Source organism: Cannabis sativa, chromosome 3 (genome assembly GCF_029168945.1).
Source record: "Cannabis sativa cultivar Pink pepper isolate KNU-18-1 chromosome 3, ASM2916894v1, whole genome shotgun sequence".
Classification (NCBI taxonomy): domain Eukaryota; kingdom Viridiplantae; phylum Streptophyta; class Magnoliopsida; order Rosales; family Cannabaceae; genus Cannabis; species Cannabis sativa.
In genome coordinates, this window is record NC_083603.1 from 51,137,614 (window position 1) to 51,159,454 (window position 21,841).

The 21,841-nt window shown below is 31.1% G+C and overlaps 1 protein-coding gene across 22 annotated transcripts; it reads left to right on the forward strand.

The window, feature by feature from the left end:
• The first annotated feature begins 10,518 nt into the window (after positions 1 to 10,518).
• LOC115709291 (pentatricopeptide repeat-containing protein At5g61990, mitochondrial) lies at positions 10,519 to 20,504 on the forward strand. 22 transcript variants are annotated; one of them, XM_061112089.1, is made up of 9 exons: positions 10,520 to 10,654; positions 11,340 to 11,375; positions 14,606 to 17,751; positions 17,956 to 18,047; positions 18,190 to 18,254; positions 18,716 to 18,813; positions 18,892 to 19,054; positions 19,317 to 19,420; positions 19,728 to 20,504. In XM_061112089.1, the coding sequence occupies exon 3, from the start codon at positions 14,643 to 14,645 to the stop codon at positions 17,700 to 17,702; it is 3,060 nt and encodes a 1,019-aa protein (XP_060968072.1). In that variant the 5' UTR covers positions 10,520 to 10,654; positions 11,340 to 11,375; positions 14,606 to 14,642; the 3' UTR covers positions 17,703 to 17,751; positions 17,956 to 18,047; positions 18,190 to 18,254; positions 18,716 to 18,813; positions 18,892 to 19,054; positions 19,317 to 19,420; positions 19,728 to 20,504. The 22 variants fall into 22 exon arrangements, 17 of the variants coding, with proteins under 17 accessions (XP_030493220.2, XP_060968072.1, XP_060968065.1 ...); XM_061112077.1 differs by having other exon boundaries at positions 10,529 to 10,991; positions 18,157 to 18,254; XM_061112078.1 differs by having other exon boundaries at positions 10,529 to 10,991; positions 18,157 to 18,254; positions 18,970 to 19,054.
• The last annotated feature ends 1,337 nt before the right edge of the window (positions 20,505 to 21,841 follow it).

Below are 21,841 nucleotides of genomic sequence, written 5' to 3' on the forward strand. Positions count from 1 at the left end.
TACATCCAACTATCCTGCTAACCTTGTTGCAGGAGTATGTGTTTTAGCTTGTGTGTAAGTTTTCAAAACCTATTATTACTTGATTGCAAATAGCCATGGTTACTTTTTGCCAGATCTAATGATCTGATGGCTCCCTTGGTCAAGTTAATAATTTGTAACAGGTATATTTACAATCTTCTTTCATCTGTGTATGACCTAGCAACATGATAGGACCCATCCAAAGTGTGCCTGTGTGAGCCTATGTGTTTAATTTTATTATAGATGCATATAGGTTGCTGTTGCTAAAATAAATTATCATAGTTCTTGATAGAATTTATTTAAGCCCATTTAGTTTTTGGGCATATTCAATTAATAACAGTTGTTCTTATTAAGGTTAAATTCCTCTCTTTTGGGCCTTGTGTGAGAGTTGGGAGCCATAGTAGTGGGTACGACATACTGAACCCAGCACCCCCTCACATGAACCACCCCAATTGTGAAGGCCCATTTGCCTGATTTGAATAACTGTACTAGGTTAATTAAACTAGTTTAACCTAATAAAATTGATTATCAACATAATTAATTTCATTTATTTTGAAATTAATTTAAGAAAATTATAGTTTAATGAATTTTTTATTCCAAGCTAAACTATATGTATTTTCTTGTATTTAATTAAATATAGAATTATAACCATCTAGATTCTTTCTAGAGCTTAATTTAATTTTTTCATTAAATATTCCTATTTAAGTTGATATTTAGTTATCTACAACTAATCAACTTAAATCTGAATATCTTTTGAATTTCAAATTTCAAAATTAAGTTGAGGAATTTTAGGCATTGGTTATTAAGATTCTTTAGATATTTTTTAAGTTAATCTCTTTTCAAATATTAACTTAAAATGGAATATTTTCAAATTAAGTGGTTACAACTTAATTTTTGATATTTAATTAAATTTAAATTTGAAAAATATTTAGGTTCTAGATTTTTCTAATACAACCTAAATTAGATATTTTTTCAAATTTTGTGGAAAAGATACTTAGTCAAATAAGATATTTTCTAGATAGTTATTTCTAGACTACTTATTATTTCTAATATTTAAAAGGAAAATATTATACATTGTGAAATTAATTATTTATATAATTAATTTTGGTACAATTTATTTTAAGTATATTTTTCCTAGTATTAAACTAGAGATTAATAATTAAGCTTTCTCTACACTTAATTATTTATTTCTTGAATTTAATTAACTTGAAAATTAAATATCTAAGTTGATTCTCATCATGATACTTAAATATTTCTTTTTCATGACACTCAATTAAATAGAAAATTATTTTTAGTTGAAATTTAATTTTTCAACTAAATTTAAATAATTTTCAAAATATATTTTTTCTTTATTTTATTAATCAAATTTCGATATTGCATTTCTTAAATGCTGGAATTTCAAATTTTATCTTGAAAAATAGATTAAGTTGTAAATTAATTATTTATTTTAATTAATTCTTGGATCAACTTAAATCAATGATTTTTTCATTTATTGATTAATTTAAAATAAATTGAATTAAAGTATATTATTAGAAATTGAATTAATTAGTCAAAGGAAAATCTAGATAGATGATATTTTTGCTTGAAGTATTTTTCTAGTGTATTTAATTAAATAGAAAATTAATATTTAAGTTGATTTTCATCATCATACTTAAATATTTAAAATGTTTCTTATATATTTAATTAAATAGGAAAATTATATTTTTTGTTGTAAATTAATTTTATTAATTAATTTTGGGCCAACATTAAATTAGAATAATTTTTCCAAGATTTATTTTTTATTTTAACATGCATTTTTTGAAAATTGTATTCTTAAATACTTTCATTTTTCGAAATGCAATATGTATTTATAGAAAATAAAATTTGAGTTGTAAATTAATTTAAATTAATTTTGTAACAACTTAAATTGAATATTTTTCTAAATATTTATTGGAAATTATTACTAAGATGGAAATAATTCATGTTATTTCATAACCATCTAAGTAAAATTTATAAATATTAAATTAAAATTTATATTTAGAATTTTTCATTCTAAATTGGAAATTTTAATTAAATAAATATATATTTAAAATAAATAGAATAAATAAAGAGAATCAAAGAAAATACAACTCTTTTTAAATAATGAGCTTTATTATTAAGACATTCGATCTCCATTGTGGGTTTTACACCGCGTTTGTTTTAGTGAGTAATCCTCCCTAAGGGAGGAACGTTCATTAGCAATTTCGCACCGTTTAATCTCGAATGATAAGTAGTTTGTAAGTGTTTTGTATGGTATAGATCACCCTAATGGTGGCGACCATACTTGACTTGCAAATTATGAAACAATGGTGGAAGCTCGTAAGATAAAATTGCCTTGACTCTCGCCTAAACGGGACAACGCTAAATTCCAATCTTGATCGAATAAAAGGTTGCTAGAATGGTTATCATTTTAGATGAGCTGACAACTCTATTCAATGGATGATGCTTTGACTCTCGCCTAAACGGGACACTGTATCAGTTTGTTGAAAAACCTTAGAAATTATTTAGTATTGTAAGTTTTAGTATTTTCACTTGTCATTCCTACTTGCTATATGTTTAATAATTTCTGAATTGTGTATGAATTTATATTGAACCATGTTATTTTCTGTTATTAAATTGTAGTTTAATTTCGAATCTTCATTGTTGGTCTAACATGTTTGTTTATCTAATGAGATAAATCCCTAATGGATTTTCACCATTAGACATACATAATAGTGTAAGATCTCGAAAGATAAATATTGTATATGTAACATCTAGCTGTTCATCAATTGATGACACCTTAGACTAGTATTTTTACAATATGAAACAAGAAGATTACATAAATAAGATTAATTTGTCTTTCGCTAATCGAAGCATCGTTGGATTCTTATTTATAAACGAAATTATCCTAATTCCTCTTAGCTTATTCATTTCGAATTAGCTTCAAAACATATCATTGGATGAATGGTCTATAAATCATTTCATGTCATTCTATATTTTCTCTTGAGAAATTTAATGACGCATATGATTATAATCCCGAAATTCTATTCCCAATTGATATAAAACCTCAATCTTAGAAATCTCCTACTTGTATGGGCAAATCTGACTTAGAGTTTGTATTAGTAGTGCTGGTCAAGGATAGAATTACTCATTATATTTGGTATGAATTTAAGTCTTTGACTTTAATTTTAGATTACCAATAGAAATTTTCTTATATTTCTAATTCCAGAATACAATACAGTTACACTTTCTCAAGTGTTTAATATCCATCTTATATTAATGGATTAAAACTGTATGGAATATGAGTTAGGTATTCTGTGACCAGGATCCACTTGCAGTATTCTATGAACTCGTTGATGTAACTATACCTAAGTCATCAAAAGACACTACCACATTTTTTTTAATCTATGGCATTTGTATCTTGTTCATAGTGGATTTGACAAGATCAATCTCTGCAAAGAGTTAATATGCCTATATCCACTGAAAGTAATTCATCTCATTCGCAGATGGATGTACATTCAGGGGTGGATATGAGTTTTTCGTTGTATTCTTAAAACGATAACTCTAGATTATACCTTTTAGCAAGAAATTTGAAATGCTTGAAAATTTTCATTAATTTATAGCAATGGTTAAAACCATTAAGGTAAGTGGTTAAAGATCTTGCGAACTGATAGGGGTGGAGAAATAGTTAGTTGATATGCAGTTCAAAGATCATTAAATTGATTTTTGAATTAAATCCAAACTTACCTCCCTAGATATTTCGAGTTGCATGATGATGATTAGTTACTAGTCGTTGCCTAATTCCTTCTATGGTAATACAATTTCAGAATGATGTAATGATTGTATACTTAATGTAAATCATTACTAGATTCATGGATGACCTAATCAAAATCTTAAGAAAAGCTAGAACTGTTAACCATGGTTTGTTAGCTATTCTAAGTGATTAGGGGTGGACCATCCCATAGTCAATAGATAAGAAAGTGTTTGTTCAAACAAATACTACTTTTCTAAGATAATGACTAAGTCTGAAAAACAAGTAGCAAATAAAGGAGATATTTTTCTTGATTCTAAAAGTGTTCTATCATCTTATATAACATATGATGATCCCACTACCTCTGTTGTCTTGTCACAACCGAAGAGATCAATACCATTTAGTTTTCTTCGACATAATTCACGGTACCTTGTCGTAGTGGGAGAGTTTCTAGGAACTCACCTTCTTATGACTTGGGAGACACTAGTGATTAAAATCCATTGTGAGTTTAAACAAGTAATGGATTGTCAAGATAAGAAACTAAGAAGAAAGCCAATAGAACTATGGTTTAATCCATTCACATGGAATAACCTAAAGTTTTCTATTACAAGGACATAAAAGGAAATTTTAGTTAATAAGTCTATTCAATGGACTTAACAAACTTCCTGTTCCTAGTATTATAGGTTTGAGTTTATCTAAACCTATGGCTTATGGTATACCTGGTAATTACTTACTCTAATGCAAGCAACTTACTTTAGTAAGATGCTGAAGCATTTTCTTTCTAATGGCAATCTATAGAAGCTTCTCGACTTCTAGGCATAGATTTTATTTATCTAAGGAAAAGTCTCAACTATTCCAGAAAAGATAAAGCCATGAAAGAATTTCTTAAATCAACAGTGAGAGGTCTTAGATATGCTTTTGTATGCCTTAGACCAGACACCTGCTGTTGAGTGGGAGTAATGAGTAGGTATTAGATTAATCCAGGAAAAGAACATTGGAAGACAATCAAGTAAATCCTAAGATTAAAAAGAGGAACTATATGTTAGTCTATAAGGGTGTGTTTAAAACTCTTAGACTACACCATATCAGATTTCGAAATTTGCCTTTGTGCTAGTAAATCTTTCTGATAAGATGGTGGTTACTCTGGGGGTGGAATAATGATTTTGGAGAAGTGTAAAAACCTATCTGAAGTCTCTAGGTCTACCAGAGAGAGACTGAATGTTAAAGCTGCAGGAAAGGTACTTATTCAGTCTAAGGAAAGTTCTATACATCTTTGGCACCATTCCAAATTGCCTTAAACTACTAGTGTTAATTTCCTGATTAACCAAAAGTAGTTGCCAAATGTATAGAATCCAGTATCACAAGAGAGTAGACATATAGAGAGGAATTTCACATTATCAATGATTTTGTGATTAAGGAAGAGTAATGGTGGAGAAAAGGTTGTGGTTAATTCAACCTTTCAGATCCTATTACGAGGAGTTTACTACTACTACACTTGATTTGTATATCAAGGTGTTGAGATTATTTGAAACGCACTTTTTGTTTTATATTAGTGCAAGTGGGAGTTTGTTGGGTTTTATGCCCTAAATAAAACTCATTTCAATATAATCAGATTTACTTATTAATATAGATCAGGAATAACATTTAATGTTGCATGGTTCACATGATTTATTTCATGATTATATGTTCATAATGTATAAATTCATCTGAAACCCTTTTCACATACTTGATCCTGTTTATTGTGCCGTCAACACATTGGAAAGTAAACATGACTATGTGAATAAAGTTTCCTAGATTTATCAGACATAGGGTTTTACTGATATGATAATCTACAACAGAGTTTACTTGCATTTGGAGAAGTGGTATGTTCTTTCCAGAGCATTGGTTAAAGTAAAGCTCAGGTTGGATGCATGGAGTATGCATCGGAAGGGACCGATATTGAACTTTGACTTAAATTTATTAAACTTACCGTAATATCTATTCAAGTCAATATCGCCTACTTGATCCTAGATCAAATGATCTTAATCCTGATATGATTAGGCTCAATCTCGAGAGGCTATTCGTGTTCTTTGATTTGTTAGTTAAGCCTACTTTTAGGTCAGGGTGATACGTACATTTTGGGAACACGGTAGTGCAATTGAGTGGGAGCGCTATCATAAACATTGAATCTATAGCTTCTATCTGGCGAATAGTAAGCAAAGGATGATCTCCTTCGAGCTTGACCAAACGAACATAAATGGTGGAGTACTCATTTCACATAAGCTGAAATATCATTTATACGGGGTCAAGTGTTTTAAGGAATAAATACATTGTAGGGTGTAACGGTAATTTAATCTCTTTACAGTGTAGATCATTCATATAGAGGATCAGTGATCAAATTAGGATTATAACAATGGATAACTAATGATGTGTCTATATGGTGGAACATATAGAGCATTCTATATACTGAGAGTGCAATTCTAAGTTCTATGCGTGGATTCAACGAAGAATTAATAAGTTAGTGAATTTTAGTGCTAAATTCTTGATCTACTTATTGGAAGCTCGGTTATATAGACCCATGGTCCCCGCACTAGTTGAGATAATATTGTTTGTAAGACTCATATAATTGGTTTTGATTAATCAATTATAATTCTCAAATTAGACTATGTCTATTTGTGAATTTTTCACTAAGTAAGGGCGAAATTGTAAAGAAAGAGTTTATAGGGGCATATTTGTTAATTATGATACTTTGTATGGTTCAATTAATAAATATGATAAATGACAATATTATTTAATAATTATTTATAGTTATTAAATAGTTAGAATTGGCATTTAAATGGTTGAATTAGAAAATTGGCGTTTTTGAGAAAATCAGATGCAGAAAAGGTAAAACTGTAAAATTGCAAAAAGTGAGGCCCAAATCCACTAAGTAGGGCTGACCACTTTTGTAGGGTTTTTCCCTCTGATATTTTCATTATTTTAATGCCAAATAATTCAAACCTAACCCTAGTGGAATGCTATAAATAGATAGTGAAGGCTTCAGGAAAATTACACTTTTCTTCTGACACTTCTGATTCAGAAAAAATTGAGCCTCTCTCTCTCCCTATCTTTGGCCGAATCCACTCTCTCTCTCTTCCTCTTGAATTTCGAAATCCTTAGTGTATGAGTAGTGCCCACACACACCAAGTGATACCTCAATCATAGTGAGGAAGATTGTGAAGAAAGACATTCAACAAAAGGAGGTTTCAGCATCAAAGATTCAGAGAAAGAGATCCAGGTTCAGATATTGATAATGCTCTGCTACAGAAAGGAATCAAGGGCTAGATATCTGAACGGAAGGAGTCATTATATTCCGCTGCACCCATTGTAAGGTTTCCTAAACTTTATATGTGTTTATTTCATCGTTTTAGAAAGTTCATATTTAGGGTGTTAATCAACATACTTGTGAGTAGATCTAAGATCCTGGTAAAATAAATTCCAACAAATAGGCCCACATATGTCGCCCTGAATTCGTTCAAGAAATGCAGGGGATTCAATTCCAACCTTTACCGGTGAGGGCTTAATGATTAACTTTCCTTGAGAACAAGCAGCACATGAGAACTCAATGGATAAAAGAATCTTTTGGTTCTTCAATGGATGACCATGTGAGTTCTCTATTATTCTACGCATCATAATTGAACCGGGATGGCCTAACTGGTTATGCCAAATAACAAATAAATTTTTCTGGTTTGTGAACTTCTCGTTCACAATAACATGAGTTTCTATTGTACTTATACGTGTAACGTACAAACCTGAAGACAAACCAGGTAATTTTTCTAATATGCATTTTTTTCTTGAAACAATAGATGTAATGCAAAGATATTCAAAATTATTTTCATCTATTGTCTCAATATAATATCCATTACGACGTATATCTTTGAAACTCAACAGATTCCTTTTTGATTTGGTGGATAATAAGGCATCATCTATAATAATTTTTGTTCCTCTAGGCATCAATATAATAGCTCTTCCGGAGCCTTCAATTAAATTTGCAGTGCCTGATATTGTATTAACATTTGCCTTCATTCTTGATAAATTTGAAAAATATTTATCACTTTTAAGTATTGTATGAGTGGTTGCGCTATCCACCAAACACATATCATCACCATTATTTATAGAATCATATATAGAATGACAAATGTCCATTACTTCATTAACAAAAAAAAAACATAATAAGTTCAAAATATAAATGCTTAAATAATAAAAGTTCATTACATAAACATGCCAAATAAAATAAACACCTTAAAGTAAACAAATGATAATAATAAAAAAAACATAACAAAGAAAAGTGACTAATTGTGGACATTCCCATCTTTATTATCGATATTCATGTTGTTATTAATGAGATCTTCATTAAAAAAATCTGCAACATCTAAGTGCGTAATATCCAAAGGCTCTTTGAGAAAACCATCATCTTGATAGGCAAAATTTGCTTCTATTTTCTCCTTTCCTTTCACAGATGCTTGATAAAGATCAGCAAGGTGTTTTGCCGTACGACAGACACGTGCCCAGTGTCCTTTTATTCCACATCTGGAACATAAATTTTCAGAATTTCTATGATTATTATTTTGAGGACCTTTTCCCTTGTTCTCAGTAGTTGTGCTTTTCATTGGAGTATATGAATTTTTATTTTGACCATTACGATGCCAAACATTGCTTCGACCGCGATCGCGACCACGACCGCGACTTTGATTATGGTCACGACCACATCTATTACTTCGATTATGATCACGACTACGACTATGATTATGATTGTCAACAATTGTAGCATTCACTTCAGGGAATGGAGCAGACCCAGTTGGGCGAGATTCATGATTTTTCATCAAAAGTTCATTATTCTGCTCAGCTATTAGAAGACATGAAATCAATTCTGAATATTTTTTAAAATTTCGCTCTCTATATTGCTGCTGCAGGAGCACATTAGAGGCATGAAAAGTAGTATATGTTTTTTCTAACATTTCATAGTCAGTAACTTTTTCTCCACAAACATTAATTTAGAAGTGATATTAAACATTGCAGAGTTATAGTCACTTACTGATTTAAAATCTTGCAACCTCAGGTGCAACCAATCATTCTTAGCTTTTGGCAATATGACAGTTTTTTGATGGTCATATCTTTCTTTCAAATTTTGCCAAAGCACAAGAGGATCTTTTACGGTTAAATATTCCGATTTTAACCCCTCATGAAGATGATGGCGAAGGAAAATCATAGCCTTGGCCTTATTTTGTTGTTTTAGTATTTTGATCTTTGATGGTCTCTCCAAGACCCATAGCATCTAAATGGATTTCAGCATCAAGAATCCATGACAAATAGTTTTTTCCAGAAATATCAAGTGCCACAAAATCAAGTTTTCCAAGGTTTGCCATGGAGAAAACTTGGTTAGAGGCTCGTGCTGATAACGTATTATGAAATATTAGTATTATGTAATATTATAATTTAGAGAAAGAAAATAGAGAAGAGATGAAAATTTTCTGAGTGTTTTATTCCAATAGGTGATCTCCTATTTATACACATACAAGAGTCAAATATTAAGAAACTAAGAGAAAAGGAAACTAAGAAAAAAGGAATGTTGATTACATTACTAGTAATAAATAAAAGATTTGGACATCCACATAATTAATACTATAATTAGTCACAACATTAAAAAAATAATAGTAACTAAATCTTCAACAAAAAAAGAAATGGTAACTAAATAATAATTAGTTACAAATTTTAGTTAAAAAAATTTATAAGTATGATTAAATGTATTTTTTTTTTGAACAAAAATAATTCATTAAATAGCAATATCCGCTATCACAATAGACTGAAGAGTAGAAGAAACATTGCTCTCAGTAAAAAGACGATCAGACCAAAAACAAGCACCGCGAGCAACACAATGTACGGTTTTATTAGCAGATCGTTTAACATGATAAATAGAAACATTATGTAGAAGAAATAATCAATTGACACTCCTGAACAAACAAACTGAAAACTGATCAAATGTATTTTTAGTTGTAATATTTAATTGTAACTTTCTAGAATTATAAAATTTAAAAATTTAAATATAACTAAAATATTTTTTGTTATAGCTTGTGAATTGTGATACATTTTAGTCACAATTTTTTTTTTTTTTGACCAAAACAGTGAAGTAATTAGTATTAGATTCTAAAAATACAATACCCTACTACACTTGGGCTTCCACTTTGGGCCTTTTGGTGTTCTTTTCTTTTTCTTCTTTATTTGTATGGGTTTTAAGATAGTTTGTAAAAAAGAATAATTACATAAGACACCATTTTTTATAAAATATTTACATTTTTACGTTCAAAGAATATTTTTTTTACATTTTTACGGTTTCCCAAAAAATAACACGAAAATAACATAAAATCAACAAGAAAACAACATAAAAGTAACATGAAAATAATATCAAAATAACAACAAAAAAAACAACAAAAAATAACATACATATAACAAAAAATTAACAACAAAAAAAACAACAAAAAATAACATACATATAACAAAAAATTAACAACAAATAAACAAAATTTTAACATAAAAGACCGTATTTTATGTAAATAAAATTAAAAAAATCGTAAAAATGTTTATAATTTCGTAAAACCGTAATTTTATTATTTTTTTGTTGTTTTTGGGCATTTGTGAAATTAACCCTTGTAAAAATATGATTATTATTTTATAAAAAATTTAAGAGTGAAAAAAAAAGTATTTGGTTACCTATTTGATTTAGTTACCGTGGGTTACCCTTACCTTTACACAATAGGAAAATTAACATCTCTGAAAATGACGTGTTTTATTTACCAGGAAAATCAAAACCTAGCTTGGTGAAGCACTAGCCGTTCTCCACTTGTTCCCTTCCTCTTCACTTCACTGAACCAGGTATCTCTCTCTCTCTCTCTCTCATTTTCTGGTTGTGTGAGTTAACTGGGGACGAAAATTTTGGGAAGGGATTGGAGGTTTAGGGCAGGTAGTGTTGGCTTTGAGGAGGTGTTTGTGGAATCGGAATTGGAGTTTCAGACATTACCGGCGGTGTTTGTGGGATTTTTCATCTCATTTGATTTGTCCTCACATCACGACGGAGACCCACCACCGACGTCCGCCGCCTGTTCTCCGAGCCACCACCCACTCTGTTTGTTGGTCGATATGCTTTACAATAGCCAAATTTAGGTTCCTTCTGGGATCAATTTTACGAAACTCGAGTTCGGAACTTTGTTGGGTATTTTATCTTCGTCGTTTTTCTTGATTTTGATGGGTTATTTGTTTTTATTTATAATTTTTCTGGGTTTTGGTTAGGAAAATGGGTTTATTATCTTCAGTATTTGGTAGAGAACATTTGCTTTAGTTCTTTCTTTTTGGGTAATTACTGAATTTATTGGTTCACTGATGTAAAAAGGAAATGGAAAAACAAATGTTAATGCAGTGTTTATTGAATTTAAAAGTTAATGAAGGTTTATTGATGAAATTTAGTTGTAGTTTAAATTAACTCTGCAACTTTTTTTTATAAATTCTTTTTTTTTTTCTTTTGAGTTTATTTCTAATTTTAGTGTTGAAATTGTTTTTACAGTGAAATTATCTCAATTGGGTTGTCCAAGCTTATCAGGTACAATACTTTTCCACTTCTAATTTTACTTGTTTGACTTTGAATTCAATGATAAGTTTATGTGTATGTATGTTATTTGCTTAGTGTTACTTCTTCTGGTTGTGATTGCTATGGTTAATTTCTGTATTGTATAATAAGATATTATGAATGAAACCCGATTCCGATTCCAATTAGCTAAGGTAATACTTTTCCTCTTCAGCTTCAATTTCAACTTTAGTTCAATAAAACTTTTTTCTGTGCGTGTACATGTATTATTTGCTTTTGTCATTCTTTCATAGATATAGATAAATATTTAATTTGGAACTGTTCTTTGCACCTATTGATCATAACACAATGCATTAGATTGTTTGTGTGAAATTCAATGTATAAGTGAATGGGTCTTCTTAAATTTTGATTTCATTAGATTCCATGTTTGAAAAGTTTCTGATTTTTTTTGTAATTGAAGTGATTTGCCTTAGGTGATGCTCTCTATTTTGTATCGTGAATTTCTTAACATTGAAAACTTAATCGAATTATGAAGTCCTTATGAATTGAGGCAATTGTGTTTTAGTTCTTTTTGGGTGGTGGGGGGATGCCAATTGTGTGTGAAGTCCTTATGAATGGAGGCAGTTATATACTGTCAATACATCTGTATTATTTATAAATGTCCCTTATTGTGTCACTGATCAGATCTCCATGTTTGGAGTGTTTCATGGGGTTTAAACACAGTGATATAAAAAAACTGAGCAGTATACAAAACCCATTTGATCGTGAAATGATCATCTGGAGAAGTCCTTGGAAGGAACTTGCTGAAACATATATGCAATTTTAATGCTTAAATAGTTGGACGATTCTATTCCTTAAATTTAGGATTTAAATTATGGCTGTGAAATGCCATTGCCATAGTCTCTTTCCTATTATTATTGTTTATGCTAAGATTAAAATGGTTGGAACTTGGAGAGCTAAATTAAACAAGTTCCATCTTGAACCGGCTTCTATTATCTGCTGTGTATGGAACATTGTCAATTATCTTGAACCATGTGTAATAGTGTTAATTGAAATTATGGTATTTTATAAAATCTTTGAATTATTGTTAGGGCTGCAAGAACTTGGGGGTGCGGTTGATCTATGATCATATCTTGCAATTTGGCCTTCTTATATCGTGTGTTTAGAGTTGTCATTAACATGTTGATCTCATAAGTAAACAAACTAGATATAATAATGTGTCATATTTTGGATTATAAACTCGATACTATGTAAACTTTTAAAATTTAAAATTTTAATCAATATTTGGATTATACTATTATGTGTTAAAGAGCTTTTATTTTTGTTTAAATTATTAATTCTTGAAAAATTATTATCAAATTTGCAATTATTTGTTGTAACAAGTATATATATAGGAATGATAAAAGAGATATCGTGTCGGGTCGGGTCAATGCTGAGTTGAGCTCGACGCGGTCTGATTGACATTCCTATATAATTATATTTTGCTCTTTATAATTATTTATTATTGTTAATTTTTTTTAGAAAATTATATGAAAAATAATAAATAAAAATTATTTTGAACATTTAAAAAGAAAAAAAATATTAAATTATTAATATATTTTTTTAAAAAATAATCATTATTGTAAAAAAAAAAATTGTCACAATCCATTCCTATGTCAACCAAACAAAGTAATCTTCATATTCCTAGGCATCATCATAATATTACTGCACATAACCAAACATACTAATGTTGCTTTCCTAGGTTTATAATTTCCTTCATTACTCTCCCAGCAATGTTAAACCTATTCCCATGAAATGAAACCTACATACCAAACGAAAGTTCAGCAGTAAGGAACAGGATGAAGAGGTAGGAGACAGGGGCGGCTAGGGCTTCACCAAGTTAAGATGTTAATATTCCAGGCAAATAAAACACACAGTTTTGAGGGATGTTAACTTTCCCTCAGTGTAAAGACAAGGGTAACCCACGGTAAACTTAAAACTCCACTCAAAAAAATTAAAAATGCATACCAAACATAGGTTAGACTTAGTGATCCCATTCCCGAGTAAGGAAAACTGTGTACCAAAAATAATTTGGGCTTTACACACATATTTGGGCCTACTACTTTCTTCCCCAACCCCTAACAGCCAACCCTAACCCAGTTTGATTGACTCTCTCTCCCACACGCAACCATTCTCAAGCTCCGGTGGACCATTCAGGCAAACACTACTCTGCTCCGGAGGTAAAGTGTAACCACGGGCCAAGCTTTTTTTTTTTAATGAAATTATTTCTCTCTTCTCACCTTATTCTCATTCAGTGTTACTATTCTTTTTCCTTGGTTTGCTTGAGTATTTCAATCTCCATATATATTATGATTTTTATCTTTATATTAATAAAATTTGATATTGATTTAATGAATAACTGATACTGATTTAGTAATTTTTTTATACTGTTTCAATTTATTCTTATTTGTTTTTTTTGTTTCAATATTTATTCTTATGTTTGATCTCCATATTGTGTTTTTTTTTGTTAGTTATTACTATATATTAATGATTCTTTGAATGAATAATAAAAAAGTAGTTTATATAATCAGTGAATATAGTCTATGATACTAAATTTATAGTATGATTTGGTTTTGTTCATTTACTACTGTTTTGATATTGTAATTTGCTGAGTTTGTATTTTTTTTTTCCTAGTATGATGGACAAGTTCTTTGTAATGTTAATATCTAAGTCTACCTGACATAATGGTATGAATTGGTAAAACTTCCTACTTTACCTAAGACATACAACATCTTGCAATCAAGTAATAGTCTAGACCCTTTTTCTTATATTCTACAAATACTGTTCTTCTTCTCCTTTCACTTTTTAACTAAATTGCTTGAAAATCTTCAATTTTATATATTTCTGTGTTATTTTCCTAAGACCTGTCTTATATACTCTTTGTAAGTGTTAGTTATCATTATTATTTAATTTTTAAGTGGGTTTGATATGATTTACTTTGTTGCAATTTTGTTTGAATCTTAGTTTGGGTACTTGTTGATAAAATCAAAGATTCAAGTCCTATGCTAGTCAATTTTAAAGCATTAGATTTACTTGGTACATTTGTTTTTCAGAAACTGAATCGACTGATATTGATAATATGCATGTATTATAGCTTTGTATTTTGTTATTCATATTGGTGTGTTTTGCAATTTTGTATTTTATATTTTGGATTGAGATTGATGAAAGAGCTTTGTTTTCTCTTCCTTGGTTTGCTTCCTTTATAGTCTCAATTCTACCTTTCTACAAGTGGTAGTAGCAAAGATGTGGAGACTCATACCCAAAAAGTTGTACTGGCTTCCAGCCAGAAGCGCCACGCCCAACCCTACAGCTGATGCTCGCACAAGCATTAAGTATTGCAGTATGCAAACCCAGAGCTCGGTTAAAGAAATTTGCAACATTCTCACGCAGAAGAACTGGAAGTTCCTTATGGACTCATCATACACACCCAATAAGCTAAACCCAGAACTAATTCGCTCCGTTATTCGCCATAATAGGTTGGTTGAGCCGAAACGCCTCCTTGACTTTTTTATATGGTCCGAAACCAAAGTGGGTACTTCACAGGATTTGGAGGTGTTGTCTTTTCTTGCCATTTCCCTTAGCAACTCAGGTTTTTATTTGCCTTCCTGTGATATTATCGATCGTATGATTAAGCAATGGAAGTCCCCTTTTGATATTTTGAGCTGTGTTGCTAGGTGTTTTAGAGAATGTGTTGGCTCTAGACCTGTCATTTTTGATATGTTGGTTGATAGGTATATGAAATTGGGTTTGTTTGATGAAGCTGTGGATGTGTTTTTGGGTTTGAAAAGTGTTGAGTTCTTGCCTAGTTTGCTTTCATGCAATTTATTGCTGAAAGAGTTATTAAGGACTACCAATATGGGATTGTTTTGGAAGGTCCATGATGGGATGTTGAAGATGAAGATATCCTCTGATGTGTTTACTTATTCTAATGTTATTGAGGCTCATTTTAGGGCTGGCGATGTTGATGGGGCTAAAGGGGCCTTGTTGGAAATGGATGAAAAGGGTTGCAGCCCAAATGTGGTTACATACAACGTGATGATTAGCGGTTTATGCAGAGCTGGGCTTGTTGGTGAAGCAGTTGAGATGAAGAAGTCAATGGCTGAAAAGGGTTTAGTTCCTGACAAGTATACTTATGTAACCCTTATTAATGGATATTGCAGGAAAAGGAAACTGGCAGATGCAAGTAAGTTGTTAAGTGAAATGGTTAATGCAGGATTGAAGCCTGATGAAATTGCCTACAATCCTCTAATTGATGGGTTTATGAAAAGTGGTAATGTGGAAGAGGCTTATAGGATTAAAGATGAAATGGTTAAGCATGATATAAGGTTAGGTCTTGTCAATTATAACACTATTCTGAATGGAGTTTGTAAGGCCGGCTTGATGTCCAAGGCTAGAGATATTGTTGATGAGATGATTAGAATGGGTAGCAGACCAGATTCTAGAACTTATACCTCGTTGATTGAGGGCTATCTCCGGGAACGTGATACTGTCAATGCTTTCAAAATATTTGATGAGATGAAGAAGAGAAACTTGGCACCTACAATTGTAACATACGGAATATTAATTAATGGGTTATGTCGTGGTCGAAATCTTGATCAAGCTAATGATTTTCTAAAGGAAATGGTTTCATTTGGGTTGAAACCAAATTCCGTTATCTATAATACTCTTATTTCAGCCCAAGCAAAGGCAGGTAAATTTGAAGAAGCAAGAGAGATTTTAGATAAGATGAAGGAACAAGGGATTTCACCAGATGTATTTTGCTACAATTCTTTAATAATGGGTTTGTGCAAAGAAAATAAGTTGGAAGCAGCTAGGATTTGCTGGGATGAAATGTTGGCAAGAGGATTAAAGCCAAATGCTTTTACTTTTGGAGCTTTTGTTAGGGCATATACTAATGTTGGGGACATGGAGATGGCTGACAAGTATTTTAATGAGATGCTAGCGTATGGTCTGGTGTCTAATGATGAAGTTTACGGAGTCTTAATTGATGGACACTGCAAAAAGGGAAACTTAACTGAAGCTAACTTAGTACTTATGCGTATGCTAGCTCGTGGAATTCTCCCAGTTGTACAAACATATGGGGTTCTTATAAATGGTCTATCAAGGAATGGCAAAGTGCTAGAAGCTCTAAGTATCTTGTCAGAACTTTGTGAAAAAGGACTGAATCCTGATGTGTACATATACAACTCTCTCATCACTGGGTTCTACAAACAAGGTGATGTAGACATGGCTATGCGGCTTCTTGATGAGATGCACATAAAGGGTGTAAATCCTAACATTATGACGTACAATGTTTTGATTAATGGATTATGCAAGGCAGGTGATGTTGAAAAAGCGAAGAACCTATTCATTAGCATTGAGGAAAAGGGATTGATCCCCAATAGTGTGACATACGCTACAATGATAGATGGTTATTGCAAATCCGGAAATGTGGCCGATGCATTCCAACTATTTCATGAGATGCCATCAAAGGGAGTCCCAGCAGATAGTTATGTTTACAATGCTCTTCTTGATGGATGCTGCAAAGAAGGAAAATTGGAGGAAGCACGAGAGCTTTTTCGAGATATGTTGCTTAAAGACTTTGCTTCTACAATGTCTTTCAACTCATTGATTGATGGACTCTGTAAAAGGAACAGACTTGAAGAAGCTAACCTTTTATTGGAAGAAATGTCTGAAAAACACATCTTGCCTGACAATGTAACATATACAACTCTGATCAGCTATTATTGCAATGCCCAAAACATGCAGGAAGCAAAACAACTTTTCTTAAAGATGCAAGCAATGAATCTTACCCCAACTATTGTAACCCTTACATCACTTCTAAATGGTTACAACATTATAGGAGATAGATCTGAAATTCTTTATCTATATGAGGAGATGCTAGCTAATGGGATTGAGCCTGACAAAGTAACCTATTGTGTACTAATTGATGCTCATTGTAAAGAAGGGGACATAAAAGAAGCTTTAAGGCTGAAAGATGAGATGTTAAAGAAGGGTATACCCATGAGCTTTGGCACATGTCATGCTCTAATACAAACCCTCTGTGAAGCAGAAGAGTTTTTACAAGCACTGAACTTCCTTAATGAAATTGGAGAAGCAGGGCTTAGTCTAAGTCTTTCTGCATGTAGCATGATAGCTTCTGGTCTCCAAAGGGCTGGACATATGGATAAAGCTGCAGAGGTATTGGAGCACATGATATCTTTTGGATGGGTGAAGAACTCTGCAAGCCTAGCTGACTTAACTGCTGGCAATGAAGATATTATAAATTCTGAGGACTCCAATAATCTCGTCAAGCAGATTTAGTACTATGTTTGCACAGAGAACCCCAGATAGTATAACTGCATAGAAAAAGGTTTTCTACATTTGCTGTCCTGCCTAAGTATATAGCTTTTGCATTGCCAACAGCCACGTAAACTCTTTTAAAGTGCTTTATGTATTGACTTTGTTGGTACCTTATAATGGTTTGGCATTTTTACTGTCATTGTTTATCTCTATACATGCAATACGTTATAAACTTGGTTTTCAATTATTGGGAATCTTGTGGGTCGTGCTTCAGAAATTGATCCCATTCAATGAAGTGACAAGTGTACAAAGATCAAAGACATTATCTTCCCTAATGCAATAGAAATTTTTGTTGGAAGCATAAAGGTAGTGCTTTTATGTTAATTTTTGTATTGGCCCTGATACAGCCTCTATTTGTCATGCTCTTTCATTTTAGTGTCAGGTTTGATGGTTTGCATAATTCTTTAATTGACAGTATTTCTCTGGTCATTTCTCTTTCGTGATGAAGCTTTCAAGCTTATCATTGATGGGTGGTTGCAACAAAGTAATGGCGCCAAACTAACTACAGATCAGGTGTTTAATTAATTTGAGCTAATTGTTCATTTTTTCTTGTTTTGATGCCGTTTCTCATTGAGTGTGAGCTATATACTCTTTATCCTTCAATTTTGCATTTTTTTAGCTTTATATTTGACGGGGTAGTATATCAAGCAATGTTGAAATTAAATTAATGCCATAGAAATATGTCAGGATTCATTTTTCTTAATAGTGTTTCTTAACCCCAAAAAAAGTATTATTCTGAGCTTGTTGATTTTGGTGGATAAAAGATTTTTACGGATGCTTTTCTTTTTGGCTCTTAGGAATTTGTACCTTTTAGTTTTTGGGTAGACTTTAAAAAATTTCTTGTCCCCTTTTTTTTTTCTTTTCATCTCATTTATAAAAATTTAAATTTCATATATAATAACTATAGCAAAACGAAAATATTATTTTTTGCTGATTTAAAACGAAAACATTATTGTGTGTTCCTATATTATCAGGATTCAATATCTGTAGCCAGAAGCCATGAGAATGGAGTTGTGATTGAGGAAGTCACTAGCATTATTCAGGCAGTTGATGAAGTGGATTCTATCAACAGGTATATTTATGAGATATTAATTTTTTTTTAACCAGAAGAAATATTGATGATAACATATTATTGTTATATATGAGCTAGGAAGCTAGACATCTCAATTGCACAAGATTTTTTTGGCTCCTTCCATTGTTGAAGATGTTGCTGCAAATTGTGGAACAGGATACACTAATAGTTCCGGAAACTAAGTCTTCATATTCAACCACCAGTTCTATATGGAAGCAGAAGGATTGTGAAGCCCCCAAGAGTGAGTTTAGTCTATATTTTGTAACATGGTCATCATATTTGTAACATTTGATATTGATATTATCAACTACTCAACTAAGAAGTAGGGAACCCACAACAAATATGATATTAAATTTCCTTCTTTGTCTGGAGTATGGAGTTAACATTAGGTCGGATTTTTTTGGGCATTATTGTTTAGTGTTTGATTAGCATTTGATTATGTTTTTGATGACAATGAATGATGTGATGAAAACTATTTATTATACATCTTATTTTTGCTGCAGTTGGATATGGCTGCCCCTGCACTTGCTGCTTTGAAGGAACCTATAGTGATAGCTGAAGTAGATGCAGACAAGTTTAGTCGGCTTGCTACGAAATTCGACATTGAGTATAACCTTTTCCCCAACTCCATTTGATTTATTTTCATTTCTCTGTGTTTCTTGTTATCGAATGAAAATGTTATGTTACCATTTACATAAATTAGGGTTCTAGATTCCTTTGTAAGGATTCCTTTGTAAGGACCTAATATGATGTTATTGCATTGATATGTTTTTTTTTTTCATAGAAGATTATTGGGTATCAACTGTATTACATCTTAGTCAAGCCATTTGATATAGCACTTTGAATTTGTAACTAAACAAGTTTAAAGATTTATTTGAATACTGAAGAATTTTGTCTCTGTGACCATGATACAGTGGATTTCCTACTCTGAAGATCTTTATGCATGGTGTCCCAATGGACTACAATGGACCTAGGAAAGAAGATTTACTTGTTCGTTATCTAAAGAAATTTGTGGCACCTGATGTTTCTATACTTGATTCAGACTCTGCTATTAGTAACTTTGTTGAGGCAGCTAGAACTTACTTTCCCATATATATTGGGTTTGGCTTGAATGAATCTGTTATATCAGATATGGCTAAAAAGTAGAAGAAAAAAGCATGGTTTTCTGTGGCAAAGGATTTCTCAGAGAACATGATGGTCTTGCATGATTTTGATAAAGTTCCAGCTTTGGTTGTCCGTCATCCTAGTTACGATGAACAAAGCGTCTTCTATGGCCCTTTTGATGGTTTGTTTTTCTATAATTGTTGTCCTCGTAAATTTTCTTTTTGAATTCAGTTGGTTCTATGACTTTTCCCCCTACCAATTTTGTTTTTCTTTCTACATTCAGAAGATGGAGTTAGTTTTATAATATAATTCTTTGGTTCATACTTGTGCATTTGGAGGCATTGTTGAATGCACTTCTTGCTTCAGAAGCCATTCCCATATATTTTTGAGATCCTTTGAAAGGCATTAGAAACAGATATCACATTTAGCTAATCAAAAGTTCAGAATTGATCACCGTTGGATGCTTTGTTCTGTTTCACATTAAGAAATAACAGTACACATTTACCTGAGAATATAAAAAAACACTGTTTTCTCATTAGGTTGGTGTACTGTTTCCTATTTATTTTATATTTAAAATTCAAAGTGTACATATGTTAGTTTGTGCTATTAGTTGCTATATTTTCATGCAGTTTGTAGTAGTTTATATACTGACTAGCCTATTAGGATGTGACTAGTCTTCAGTTCTGCTTGTTCACAGGTTTTTCTTTTTTTACTGTAGGAGCAAAACAATACGTATAAACAAAGCATAAACAACACTGTATCAAATTTATTGATAAATTGATTAATTCATAAAATAAAATAAAAAATATAAATAACATTAGAGGAACAATATAAAAATCTCAGTTTGAAGAGGAATAAAAATTACAATAGCACAATTAAAGTTACTTTTTTTTTAGGCTAGTGATTAAGAATAACTATGTTAGGCATTTTGTCAAACACATTGAAGGTATGCCCTTATATACACATTAACAAAATATTCAGATTAAAGAAGAAGAAGAAATTTACAAAATTTGAGGGCAAATGAGTAAAATCAATAATAAACAATCACACCACAACAATACTTTTATTAAACTTTCAAATCTAAACTTTTATTAATGTAATTTGAAAAGAAAAAAAAAAGAAGTACAAGAAAAGAACAACTTACAAATCGAAGCTTCAAAAAATATTAATAGCAACAAAAATAAGTTTGAAAAAGAGGGAAATAAATCTGAATAGTCTCTCTTTCTCCCTAGACCACAACATAGAAGGTTGATTAGATGTTTTACATAACATCGAGGGCTGGGACAAGAGAGCTGGAAACGAGAGAGGTTGGATGTGAGATGAAAATGGTGGAGATGGTTGCCTTTTGAAGTGGATCTGTGTGAATAGGAGGAAGAAGAAAAAATAGTATAAACTGTATAATTGTAAAATTTAAACTTTGTAAATAGTATTAAAGAAAAATTTAAAAAGTAAAAAAAGTAAAAAAAAGATAGGGCAAGTATAAATGTTTAATATTGGAAAAAAAAAGCCACTTAGTGTAAATTTCTCCCAAAAAAAAATATAAACTTAAATAATTTTTTTAAAAATTACTCTTAATATTTTTTTTAAAAAAATTTCCTCACATTATTTATGTTAATTTTAAGAAATTTTTACATGAAAAATCTATTTTACACAATTTATTACAAAATTACTCACACATGCCTATTACTACATTTTTACTTACAAAGTTGTTTTTATTACACATTTACCACTTACTCATCATTCCATCCATCATCAATCAAATCCTACTCTCTTCCCTCCCTTTTTTCATTTTCTATCAATCAATCCATCATTTCACTCTCTTTTTTTCTTCTTTTTTTCTTATTTTTAATTTTATTTCAATTTTTAATTTTTTATTTTTAATTTTATTTCAGCTTTTAATTTTTTATATTTAATTTTATTTTCA

Bases quoted from the DNA above. Each gene is read 5' to 3' on its own strand.
- LOC115709291 (XM_030637360.2), top strand. From the start codon at position 14,643: ATGTGGAGACTCATACCCAAAAAGTTGTACTGGCTTCCAGCCAGAAGC.